Below are 13503 nucleotides of genomic sequence, written 5' to 3'. Positions count from 1 at the left end.
GGGCTGATTTTTCTTCGTTTTTTTTTAGAATCTCAGTGAACCGAAGCTGCTGAGGATTTTTTATGAGTGCAGTTTGACGAGGAGCTCCTCCCGTCCTCCCCCGGGACACTTTAAGGCCACGTCCACACGAGCCAAAACCGTCTTTATCTCCCTGAGGTTCTCAAAAACACTTCCGTCCACACGTCACCATGAACTACGACTCAACACGAGGCTTTAGGGCATGTAGTACACATGCCAGGCCTTTAGGGGGCGCTGTGACTCACCAAACACACCAAAAATGCAAAAGAAGAGACGGAGCACATAGAAATTTAGAAGTAGACTCCTATATAATTCTGAGTTCTCTAGGTCTATGCTCCTGGTCCTCCTGCTGCCAGCGTCAGCAGCTTCTGCAGCGCCACCTAGAGCTTGCCGGGGGGAGAGGGGGGTGAGGACATCATCGCTTGTCCACAGATGATCGTCCTTGCCGTCCACACCTCGGGGTGTGAGCGACACACGCTGGGCTTTTAGAATCTCTCCACTCTGGGACCCGCGTTAAAAACAAAACAACCTTTTCACGCTTCTAAAACTCCTCATGTGGACGACCGGCCAGAAACTGCTCGTTTACGTGAACCAGCGCCCTCGTGTGGACGGACCCTCAGCCTCCTAACTGATCCTTTCACCACGACCAGGAATTAAAGGTTGGCTCTTCGAAGTGCGACGTAAATAAATCGACAGCTTCCCCCTGTGTGACCGCATGGAGGGAGGAACCTGCGATGCCTTCAGGGACACTTCGAGACGCGGGCGCTGGTGAGTCAAACGTAAAAGATAAAGTCGGCCTGTGCTGCCGAGTCCTCATTCTGTGTGCTTTAGGGTAGGACTGGGACGCGAGCGGGGACGAGTCACACACAAGAAAGACAGAAATGTGTGATCCGGTTGGTCACTTCTGCTTGAATTGTTTCCCTTTTAATTGCTGCTACATGACTGTTTTTTTAAGGAAAAAAAAAAAGGAAAAGGAAAAAAGAATCATTCCGCCCAACGGCCGAACTCGGGGATTTTGTCGACACGACACTGTGGGAGCAGTGAGGAGGGTCAGGAAGTTTGGTCACAACAAAGAAATAGCCAGACAGGAAATTATCTGTAATATTTCCCTTTTTATTGACAATCTCTCTCTCAGTTCCAACTGTTTGACATAAGGAGTCCTGCTGCTCGGCCCAATGGGCGAGTTGCTCAGTTACGTGTCACCATTTCAAAAGGGAAACAATCCAAGCAGAAGCAACAAAGAAAAAACAAACAAACAAACCAACAGAACCAAACACACGTTTTCTCACTTTTTTGTGCCAAATTTAAATAACCTCGTGTAAGTTTGGTTAAATATGAGCAGATATTTACAGGAGAGACGTTAAAAGGATGATGGCAGTATTTTAAAACAGCATCGTAAAACATCTGTGTGCCCTTAAACATTGATTTTTCAGATGGGAAATTCCCCCCCACAAAAAAACAATATATATATATATATATAACAGGTCTCTATAAGACTCTATAGGGTCTTTATCTTTAAACGTTATGTTAAGTATCTCTGTGGATGTTTTACAGATTTAAAAGTGGGTTGTTGTTTTGTTTTTTTAAAGCAGAGGCAACATTTATAAAGTCTACAAATATCAAAATAGTGTGTCGACTTATAAAAAAGAAGCTGCAAATTATGGAGGGGCAAAGAAATGTTGTGTCTACATTTAAAGATATTTTTCCAGAAGATTTAGAAAACCAGGGTTGAATGCAGAGAATGGAAAAACAATGCGTGTGTGTGTGTGTGTGTGTGTGTGTGTGTGTGTGTGTGTGTGTGTGTGTGTGTGTGTGTGTGTGTGTGTGTGTGTGTGTGTGTGTGTGTGTGTGTGTCATGTTTGAAATAACATGTGGAATGCAAAACTAAAGCAGAAAAGAAAAAAACAAAACATTCTGAATTTAAGGCTTTTCCTGGACGTGATGAGGACGGAAGCATTTACAGGATCTGTACACAGTCACACAGCCTCTCCTCTGCCCTCCTCCGCCGTCACGTCTCTCTCTCACACACACACACACACACACACACACACACACACACACACACACACACACACACACACACACACACACACACACACACACACACACACACACACACACACACACACAGAGACAGACACACGTCAGCCCAGGATGTCCAGGTAGACGGGCGAGGCCTTGGCCAGGCTCTGCAGCATGGCGTGGATCTCCTTGATGTTCAGCCTCATGTAGGGTTCCCGCTGCCAGCAGCCCAGCATCAGGTCGTACACCTCTTTAGGACAGGAGCGAGGCCGCTGCAGCACCCGGCCCTGCGTGATGCATTCAATGACCTGCAGGGGGGCGCCAGAGGACCGTCACACATCAGCAATGTAATCTCATGGAACAAACGTGACAGGTGCTACGTTAATACATTTATCATTATTTCACATTGTTTTAAAGTCTTTGTTCTTTTTATTGCTCATATTCTGATTGCACGTAAGACAACAGAGTTTGTTTCGAAAAATAGAACCTAATATTGGTAAATGGACTAACCTATAAAGCGCCGTTTCACTGCCAGCAGCCCCAGAGCTTTACTTGGTTCATCACATTCACCCTCACACCCCCACATGTCACCCCCACACCCCACATGACACCGATGCACCCCCACGACACCCCCCCCCCCCACACACACACATTCATCACCCACACACTCCCACATGTCACCCCCCCCCCCCCCCCCCCCCCCCCCCACACACACATCACCCACACACCCCCACATATCACCCCCACACATAACCCCTACACCCCCACATGTCACCACCACCCCCCACACATCACCGGTACACCCCCACATGTTACCACCACCCACTCCACACATCACTCACACAACCCCACATGTCACCCCCCCCCCCCCCCCCCCCCCCACTCATCACCCACACACACCCACATGTCACTTACACCCCCCCACACATCACCGGTACACCCCCACATGTTACCACCACCCCACCCACTCATCACCCACGCACCCCCACATGTCACTCACACCCCCCCACACATCACCCACACACCCCCACATGTCACTCCCCCCCCCACTCATCACCCACACACACCCACATGTCACTTACACCCCCCCACACATCACCGGTACACCCCCACATGTTACCACCACCCACTCCACACATCACTCACACAACCCCACATGTCACTCACCCCCCCCCCACTCATCACCCACACACCCCCACATGTCACTCACACCCCCCCACATATCACCCACACACCCCCACATGTCACTCACACCCCCCCACTCATCACCCACGCACCCCCACATGTCACTCACACCCCCCCACACATCACCCACACCCCCCCACATGTGACCAACATCCCCCCACACAATACCCCCACACATCACTCACACCCCCTTCACACATCACCCACACACCCGCGGCACACAGGCGGCAGGATTCGGCGTTCGGAAGTTTGACAGCTAAGGAGAAAGAAACCGCTCGACTGATCAAAAAGTTTAACTAAACTATTGAGCAGGAGCGTCTCCTCTGTCATTTAATAGTTTTTTGAAGCCGATACGATATTCGTCTTCAGAGGAGATAGTGTTTGCGTGAGGGCCTTTTATACTCTACTCTACTATTGTGGCCTTCCTGTTCGATTTACGTGAGAGGTATCAGTGATTTTTACGTCTTGATGAAATGAACAATTAAGTTTTGGTTTGATCTTCCGACAACATTCCTACAGGCCGTGGCGGCCATTTGAGTGTTTCTAGGTGGTGCGAGGGAGCACATTTTGGCACTCTGAGGGTAAATTTTTTTACATTTTCTTACATTTTTTGCCAGTCTTGATGAAAGTGCCAAAAGTTTTTGAGCATGTTTCGGGGGTCAAATGTGTGTGTGTGTGTGTGTGTGTGTGTGTGTGTGTGTGTGTGTGTGTGTGTGTGTGTGTGTGTGTGTGTGTGTGTGTGTGTGTGTGTGTGTGTGTGAGACCTCGTTGTTGGAGAGCTGGTACCACGGCTGCTTCCCGTAGGTGAAGATCTCCCACAGCACGACGCCGAGGCTCCACACGTCGCTCTCAGTGGTGAACCGCCGGTACATGATGCTCTCCGGGGGCATCCAGCGGATCGGCAGCATCGTGTGGCCGCCCACCTGCAAGGAGGGAAGAGGAGAGGCTGGAGGTCTGCAATATGGAGGTCTGCAACATGGAGGTCTACACCATTGAGATCTGCAACATGGAGGTCTGCAACATGAAGGGTCTGCAACATGGAGGTCTACAATATGGGGGTCTGCAACATGGAGTTCTGCAACACGGAGGTCTGCAACATGGAGATCTACACCCTGGAGGTCTGCAACATAGAGGTCTGTAACATGGAGGTCTACAATATGGCGGTCTGCAACATGGAGTTCTGCAACACGGAGGTCTGCAACATGGAGATCTACAACTTGGAGGTCTGCAACATAGAGGTCTGTAACATGGAGGTCTGCAACATGGAGGTCTGTAACATGGAGGTCTGCAACATGGAGGTCTGTAACATGAAGGTCGACAACTTGGAGGTCTGCAACTGGAGGTCTGCAACATAGAGGTCTGTAACATAGAGGTCTGCAACATGGAGGTCCGTAACATGAAGGTCTACAACTTGGAGGTCTGCAACATGGTCTGCAATATGGAGGTCTGCAACATGGAGGTCTGCAATATGGAGGTCTGTAACATGAAGGTCTACAACATGGAGGTCTGTAACATGAAGGTCTGTAACATGGAGGTCTGCAACATGGAGGTCTGTAACATGAAGGTCCACAACTTGGAGGTCTGCAACATGGAGGTCTGTAACATGAAGGTCGACAATTTGGAGGTCTGCAACATGGAGGTCTGTAACATGAAGGTCTACAACTTGGAGGTCTGCAACATGGTCTGCAATATGGAGGTCTGCAACATGGAGGTCTGCAATATGGAGGTCTGTAACATGAAGGTCTACAACATGGAGGTCTGTAACATGAACGTCTACAACTTGGAGGTCTGCAATATGGTCTGCAATATGGAGGTCTGCAACATGGAGGTCTGCAATATGGAGGTCTGTAACATGAAAGGTCTGTAACATGAAGGGTCTGCAACATGGAGGTCTGCAACATGGAGTTCTGCAACACGGAGGTCTGCAACATGGAGGTCTACAACTTGGAGGTCTGCAACATAGAGGTCTGTAACATGAAGGTCGACAACTTGGAGGTCTGCAACATAGAGGTCTGTAACATGAAGGTCGACAACATGGAGGTCTACAACTTGGAGGTCTGCAACATAGAGGTCTGTAACATGAAGGTCGACAACATGGAGTCTACAACTTGGAGGTCTGCAACATAGAGGTCTGTAACATGAAGGTCGACAACATGGAGTCTACAACTTGGGGGTCTGCAACATAGAGGTCTGTAACATGAAGGTCTACAACGTGAAAGTCTACAACAAGGAAGTCTGCGACCAAATTGTCTACAACCAGTAAGTCTGCAACTCTACAACACAGACGTCTGCAACCAAGAGGTCTACAACTCGGAGGTTTATAACCAATAAGTCTGCAACCAGGAAGTCTACAACCGGGAAGTCTGCAACTGGGAAGTCTACAACCAAGAAGTCTACAACCAGGAAGTCTGCAAACAGGAATTCTACAACCAGGAGGTTTACAACCAAGAAGACAGCAACAAGGAATTCTACAACCAGTTAGTCTACAACTAGGAATTCTACAACCAGGAGGTCTACAACCAAGAAGTCTGCAACACAGAAATCTACAACCAGGAATTCTACAGCCAGGAAGTCTGCAATTAGGGAGTCTGCAACCAGGAAATCTACAACCAGGAAGTCTGCAGCCAAGAAGTCTCCAACTAGGAATTCTACAACCAACAAGTCTGCAACATGGACATCTACAACCAAGTAGTGTACAACCAAGAAGCCTGCAACAGAGACGTCTACAACCAGGAATTCTACAACCAGGAAGTCTGCAACAAGGAAGTCTGCAACTCGGAAGTCTACAACCAGGAAGTCTACAACCAAGACGTCTGCAAACAGTAAGTCTACAACTAGTAATTCTACAACCAGGAAGTCTAAACCAGGATGTCTGCAACCAGGAAGTCTACAACACGGAAGTCTGCAACTATGCAACACAGATGTCTGCAACCAGGGGGTTTACAACCAGGAATTCTGCAACTCCGAAGTCTGCAACCAGGTAATCTACAACTAGAATGTCTACAAACAAGAAGTCTACAACCAAGAAGTCTGCAACACGAAAATCTACAAACAGGAATTCTACAACCACGAAGTCTGCAAGCAAAAAGCCTACAACTAGTAAGTCTACAACCAAGAAGTCTGCAACACAGACGTCTACAACCAGGAATTCTGCAACCAGGAAGTCTGCAATTAGGGAGTCTGCAACCAGGAAGTCTGCAACCAAGAAGTCTACAACCAAGAAGTCTGCAACTAGGAAGTCTACAACCATGTAGTCTACAACCAAGGAGTCTGCAACACAGATGTCTACAACCAGGAATTCTACAACCAGGAAGTCTGCAACACAGACGTCGACAACCAGGAATTCTACAACCAGAAAGTCTGTAATTAGGGGGTCTGCAACCAAGAAGTCTACAGCCAAGAAGTCAGCAATCAGGAATTCTACAACCAGTTAGTCTACAACTAGGAATTCTACAATCAGGAGGTTTACAACCAAGAAGTCTGCAACACGGAAATCTACAGCCAGGAATTCTTCAACCAGGAAGTCTGCAATTAGGGAGTCTGCAACCAGGAAGTGTACAGTCAAGCAGCCTACAACCAGAAAGTCTACAACCAAAATGCCTACAACCAGGAAGTCAGCAACCAGTAAGTCTACAACCTGGACGTCTAGAACCTGGAAGTCTACAACAAGGAAGTCTACAACCAGGAAGTCCACAACCAAGAAGTCTATAACCAGGAGGTCTACAACGAAGTAGTCTGTAAGCAGGAAGCTTGTAATCAGGAATTCTACAACCAAGTAGTCTATAACCAGGATGTCTACAACCAAGTAGTCTGTAACCTGGAGGTCTACAGTCAGGACGTCTACAACCTGGAAGCCTGCAACCAGGATGTCTACAACCTGGAAGTCTATGACCAGGAAGTCTACAACCTGGAAACCTACAACCAGGATATCTACAAGCTGGAAGTCTACAACCAGGAAGTCTACAACCAAGAAGTCTACAAGCTGGAAGTCTACAACCAGGAAGTCTGCAACCTGGAAGTCTACAACTAAGTAGTCTACAACCAGGAAGTCTGCAACCTGAATGTCTACAACCTGGAAGTCTACAACCAAGAAGTCTACAACCAGGAAGTCTGTAACCTGGAAGTCTACAACTAAGTAGTCTACAACCAGGAAGTCTGCAACCTGAATGTCTACAACCTGGGAGTCTACAACCAAGAAGACTATAACCAGGAGGTTTACAACGAAGTTGTCTGTAACCAGGAAGCCTGCAACCAGGAATTCTACACCAAGTAGTCTATAACCAGGACGTCTACAACCTGGAAGTCTACAACAAGAAGGTCTACAACCAGGAAGTCTACAGCAAAGAAGGCTAAAACCAGGAAGTTTGCAACTGGAATTCTACAACCAAGTAGTCTGTAACCAGGAAGTCTAGAACCTGGAAATCTACAACCAGGAAGTCTACAACTAAGGAAGTCTACAACCAGGAAATCTCTAACCAGGAAGTCTACAACCTGGAAGTCCGTAACCAGGAAGCCTGCAACGAAGAATTCTACAACAAAGCAGTCCACAATCAGGAAGTCTGCAACCTGGGGGCGTCTGTAACTCTGCAATGCTTATAACGTATGGTTCTCTGCTTCATATGTTATAAACAAGAAACCCGACATGCAAACTCCATCCTTTAAAGTGTTTTTGCCATTTCCCTGGAAGCTGACATTTTCAAAATGTTTTCGTATTACCGTGAAACTTTTCTGAAACAAAAACACAAAAACGATGCGTTTTCACACAATGGGGCCTTAATATTGTAACTTGTACTTGAGTACAGGCAGGTCTTTTCACTACAGAAATGTGAGTTTTGTAATGTGGTACTTAAAATCCTGCAAATTAGATCACGTGGTTTCAGATAGATCAGAGTACAAAAACCTAAAGCAAAGTAGACTTATAGATGTAAAACTGTTCAAAAACACGTTTCGATGACAGTAGTGTGAGTATTTCATGTGTTTCTCCTCTTTGGACGACAGAGGGCGCTGTTGCATTCAGGCAGGGATCTGACACAACATGAGGGACTAAGAAATGATTTTACTTCCAATGTTTTCTTTATGTGTTTCCTCTTATAAAGGCTCTGATCGCAGGATCGTGACATAAACCATCACGTCTGCAGCTGAAGCGTTCATTTATGATCAGAAATTGAATAAAATTCCAATTACATCTTCATATTACTCCAGTGTGTGTGTGTGTGTGTGTGTGTGTGTGTGTGTGTGTGTGTGTGTGTGTGTGTGTGTGTGTGTGTGTGTGTGTGTGTGTGTGTTTTTACAGGCGCATGAGCAGAAGGAACTATTTTCAACAGGAAGGGAGGGAGAGAGATGCACATGCGCAGTAAGAGTGTGTGTGTGTGTGTGTGTGTGTGTGTGTGTGTGTGTGTGTGTGTGTGTGTGTGTGTGTGTGTGTGTGTGTGTGTGTGTGTGTGTGTGTGTGTGTGTGTGTGTATTTGGTGCATCAGCAGGTAAACCTGGGGTTCAGGGTTGTGCCTTTTCCCAGCAGGTCTCCTGCGCTCATGAAGCTGTGCGGCACTCACTCTGTAGTAGTCTGTGCTGTAGACGTCTCTGGACATGCCGAAGTCGCCGATCTTCACCAGCAGGTTTTCTCCCACCAGGCAGTTCCTGGTTGCCAGGTCTCTGTGGACAAAGTGCTGCGAGGCCAGGTAGACCATGCCGGCAGCAATCTGTTGGGCAATGTGCAGCATCTGGGACTGCGTGAGCTCCACCAGGAGGCTGTGCTGCCCGTCTGCCATGAGCACGGCATCAGGGCCGTGAGACCTGCAGACACAGGGACCACAGAGAGACACAGGGGGTGATGGGTTAGAAAGTCTTTTAAGGCCCTTTAAAGTTTGTTATATTTGACCAAATATATTATGAAGAGTATCTCAGTTACGTGTCACCATTTCAAAAGGGAAACAATCCAAGCAGAAGCAACAAAGAAAAAAACAAACAAACCAACAGAACCAAACGCACGTTTTCTCACTTTTTTGTGCCAAATTTAAATAACCTCGTGTAAGTTTGGTTAAATATGAGCAGATATTTACAGGAGAGACGTTAAAAGGATGATGGCAGTATTTTAAAACAGCATCGTAAAACATCTGTGTGCCCTTAAACATTGATTTTTCAGATGGGATTTTTCAGATGGGAAATTCCCCCCCACAAAAAAACTATATATATATATATATATATATATATATATAAAACAGGTCTCTATAAGACTCTATAGGGTCTTTATCTTTAAACGTTATGTTAAAGCAGAGGCAACATTTATAAAGTCTACAAATATCAAAATAGTGTGTCGACTTTTAAAAAAGAAGCTGCAAATTATGGAGGGGCAAAGAAATGTTTTGTCTACATTTAAAGATATTTTTTCAGAAGATTTAGAAAACCAGGGTTGAATGCAGAAAATGGAAAAAATAGTGTGTGTGTGTGTGTGTGTGTGTGTGTGTGTGTGTGTGTGTGTGTGTGTGTGTGTGTGTGTGTGTGTGTGTGTGTGTGTGTGTGTGTGTGTGTGTGTGTGTGTGTGTGTGTGTGTTGGACTTCCTGGAGTGTCTGCCGGCCGTCTGGCAGCTTCAGCAGGATTTCACTGCCACCAGCCAACAAACAGTCCTGCACGCGTCTCCCGGTAAAATTCCACAAACTGTCACTTTCTAGCCTCACGACTGAAACCAACTGGAATCTAAACATGTTGCGGTTTTCAGTTCTTAACTGAACTGAGCTGTTACAGTTCAACTGAACTGAACTGAACTGAACTGAACTGAACTGAACTGAACTGAACTGAACTCAACTCAACACTGTGGCTGAGAGAGAGCGACAGGAAATGCTGCAATGTAACGGACCTGTTATCAAATATGAGTCAAATGCTGACAACGTCACACTGCGATTACACAGCAACATTCTGAAAACGATGTCTGTAATAAAACTCCCAAGTTGGATTGTTATTATGGTGACTGTCAAAATAAAACAACCAAGTTGGATTTTTAATATGGTGACTGTCAGAATAAAACTACCAAGTTGGATTTTTAATATTGTGACTGCCAAAATAAAACAACCAAGTTGGATTTTTAATATGGTGACTGTCAGAATAAAACTACCAAGTTGGATTGTTATTATGGTGACTGTCAACTGTAAAGTCCGAAAAATTGTGTTTTTCCTGTTTCCAGGGAGACGAGTTGAAGTGTTCTAGAAATGTTGCATTTTTGTTGTTTCCACGAAGACGAACCGTTTCCATGTTAACGGAATCGGAGTGTTTTCAAAAAGTTGTGCTTTCCCTTTTTCCATCGAGACGGATTTGGAGCATTTTCGAAATTCTGCATTTTTCTTGTTTCCACGGAATCAGAGCGTTTTAGGAACCGTTTCCACAAAGACGGAGTCCGAGCATTTTCAAACACTTATTGATGAAAGCCAATAAGACCAAATATAGGAAATGCAAATATAGAACAAAATACCCTTATGTGTTTCCCCTCCCCCATCTACACGGAGTCTGAGCGTTTTCAAAAAGTTGTGTTTTCAGTGGCTCCTGGCACCGGTGTCATGAAAATGCCACGACAGTTTTCCGTTTTAACTCGAAAACGTCGTCGTCTGATTGGCCGCCAAGCAGCCAGTAGCTGAGCCAATGACCCAGATCGTTGTATTTCAGTATCATGAATGAGCCGCGTGGACGTTTGGATTCCGACCCTCCGGGCCGCCGTACACGCCGTCGTCTTCATAGTACGTCTTGTCAACATGACCCCACCTGAGGAACTTGTTGAGGTCTCCGTGCTTCATGTACTCGAACACCATGATTAGGGGGTCGCTCTCCACGCACACGCCGTAGAAGGTGACGATGTGCTCGTGCTGCAGGTTGGTGAGGAGCTCCGCCTCCCGGTAGAAGTCGGCGCGGCCGCTCTCGCTGGCCTCCTTCAGCGTCTGACGAGAGAGGGAAATGTCATCCAATGAGCTTGACGGTCACTTGGAGGAGGAATCGTACCGTACCTTGACCGCCACGTGGAGCTTCTCCTGGTCGGGTGTCAGGTTGTAGCACTCAGCAAGGAAGACCTTGCCGAACGCCCCCTCCCCCAGCTCCCTCTTTAGGACGATGTTGTGTCTCTTGATGTGCTGGACGACTTCAACACAGAAGAAGTACAATTAAACCGGAGTTAATCCTGAAGTTACCTCGATAAGAGAAAACCAGAGTTAATCCTGAAGTTACCTAGATAAGAGAAAACCAGAGTTAATCCTGAAGTTACCTGGATAAGAGAAAACCAGAGTTAATCCTGAAGTTACCTGGATAAGAGAAAACCAGAGTTAATCCTGAAGTTACACCCCTAAGAGAAAACCAGAGTTAATCCTGAAGTTACCTAGATAAGAGAAAACCAGAGTTAATCCTGAAGTTACCTGGATAAGAGAAAATCAGAGTTAATCCTGAACAAAAAAAACGAGCAACACGGCACCACCAAAAACTACACAACAGCAAAAAGACATAAAACAACAGCAACAACAAACAACACAACAACACAACGCCACAACACAACAACAAAAGGCCACAACAACACAAAACCACAACACAACAACACAACTGGGCCACCGTACTACAGGTCAAAGTTAAACATTTGGAGGAAATTGAATAAAAGAGGCTCATTTTAAGAACAGAAGTTATTTTCATCAAAAGAACTAAATGTTCCATGTTTGGAGGTTCTGCTGAGGACCGGGTTGGATCCTCCTGCCGCTCAGATTTGGTCCACATTTTGACACCATTCAAACCTCTGAAAGTGCAGATAAAGTTTGCTGAACGAGCCATTTTGAAAGTGATTTTCCTGTACATCATCCAGTCCGGAGCAGAGGTCGCTGACAGGGCGCAGCCGGACGATAAATCCGGCGCCCGGCGCTGATCTCTGCATGGATTTATCAGAAACGGCCCGGGTTACACGGCGGCGCCCAGCGGTAACTCACACGTGTCAGATTTCAGCATGCTGCCGGAGTTACGGAAGTACTGCGGGTTCTCGATGACAGGGATCTTTGTCATCCCGATGATCACCGCGTCTGGACCCATCTCCGAGGACGACGGGGTGTTGTTGCCATTGGAGACGTGATGAAGAGGACTGGCAGAGTCGTCGTCGTTACTTATGACCGAGGAGGAGCCTGAGGAGGACGAGGAGGAGGAAGAGGAGGAGAAGGAAGAGGAAGAGGTGAAGGAGGAAGAGGAGGAGGAGGAGGAGGAGGAGGAGGAGGAGGAGGAAGAAGTGAAGGAGGAAGAGGAGAAGGTGAAGGAGGAGGAGAAGGAGGAAGAGGAGGAGGAGGAGGAGGAAAAGGAGAAGGTTATGGAGGAGGCGGAGGAAGACAAGGAAGAGGAGAAGGAAGAAGAGGAGGAGGGGGAGGAAGACAAGGAAGAGGAGAGGGAAGAAGAGGAGAAGGAGGAAGAGGAGGAGGAGGAGGAAGAGGAGAAGGAGGAGGAAGACGAGGAAGACGAGGAAAAGGAGGAGGACGAGGAGAAGGAGGAGGAAGATGAGGAAGACGAGGAAGACAAGGAAGACGAGGAAAAGGAGGAGGAGAAGGAGGAAGAGGAGGAGGAAGAGGAGAAGGAGAATAAGGAGGAAAACGAGGAAGAGGAAGAGGAGGAGGAGGAGGAGGGGGAGGAAGACGAGGAGGAGGAGGAAGACGAGGAGGAGGAAGATGAGGAGGAGGAAGAGGAGTGTTCAGTGTAGGTAATAAATGACGAAGAGTAAGAGGCACGCTGCAGACTGAAGCCACACAATCACAAGCACATCATTAGAAATCAACAATTTCCTGCACGTTTTCACAGAAATCTGACAAGGTGATTGTTTGATAATCAGGATACTCTGATACCGACGCCAGTACCTGCTCCAATACTCATGAAAGTTCCCGGATACAACTCAGCGAGTATTACATGGCGTCCTGCGTCTGCAGCGTCGCCCACAGATACGCAGATAGGAGAGGATGGGCGATGTCCGTGCTTCGGAGATTCTTTAACATTAATAAGAATGGCAAAGTGCGACGGACTGCACACTTAGTTCTGACAAATGATCTGCAGAAACGTTTCTCCCTGGTTCCACAGAGTCCGATCATTTTTTTAAAGTTGCGTTTTCACCCGAGACGGTGCCTTTTCGAAAAGTTTCATTTTCCCCAATTTCCATGTAGTTGGAGCAGTGTCGAAATGTTGCATACCCCCCCCCCCCCCCCCCCATCTACATGGATGGAGACGTTTGTTTTAAAAAAGTAGCATTTTCCCTCGTTTCCATGGAGATTGAGTGGGAGCATTTTCGA

The 13503-nt window shown here is 46.9% G+C and overlaps 1 protein-coding gene across 1 annotated transcript in view; it reads right to left on the bottom strand.

The window, feature by feature from the left end:
* Positions 1-2162: 2162 nt before the first annotated feature.
* The window catches only part of ntrk2b (neurotrophic tyrosine kinase, receptor, type 2b), a gene marked incomplete at both ends in the record, with an annotated part of 31977 nt that continues 20636 nt past the window's right edge, over positions 2163-13503 (bottom strand). The window contains 6 exons of the mRNA XM_080476691.1: positions 2163-2348; positions 3990-4148; positions 8778-9018; positions 10976-11148; positions 11215-11345; positions 12172-12360. Of these exons, the coding sequence (XP_080332817.1) occupies positions 2163-2348; positions 3990-4148; positions 8778-9018; positions 10976-11148; positions 11215-11345; positions 12172-12360 (1079 nt within the window). The remainder of the gene's footprint in view (positions 2349-3989; positions 4149-8777; positions 9019-10975; positions 11149-11214; positions 11346-12171; positions 12361-13503) is intronic.

Source organism: Lipophrys pholis (genome assembly GCF_963383615.2).
Source record: "Lipophrys pholis genome assembly, chromosome: 12".
In the NCBI taxonomy this organism is placed as follows: Eukaryota; Metazoa; Chordata; class Actinopteri; order Blenniiformes; family Blenniidae; genus Lipophrys; species Lipophrys pholis.
The sequence above is the reverse complement of the archived record's forward strand: the minus strand, read 5'-3'. Positions and strand labels throughout refer to the sequence as shown.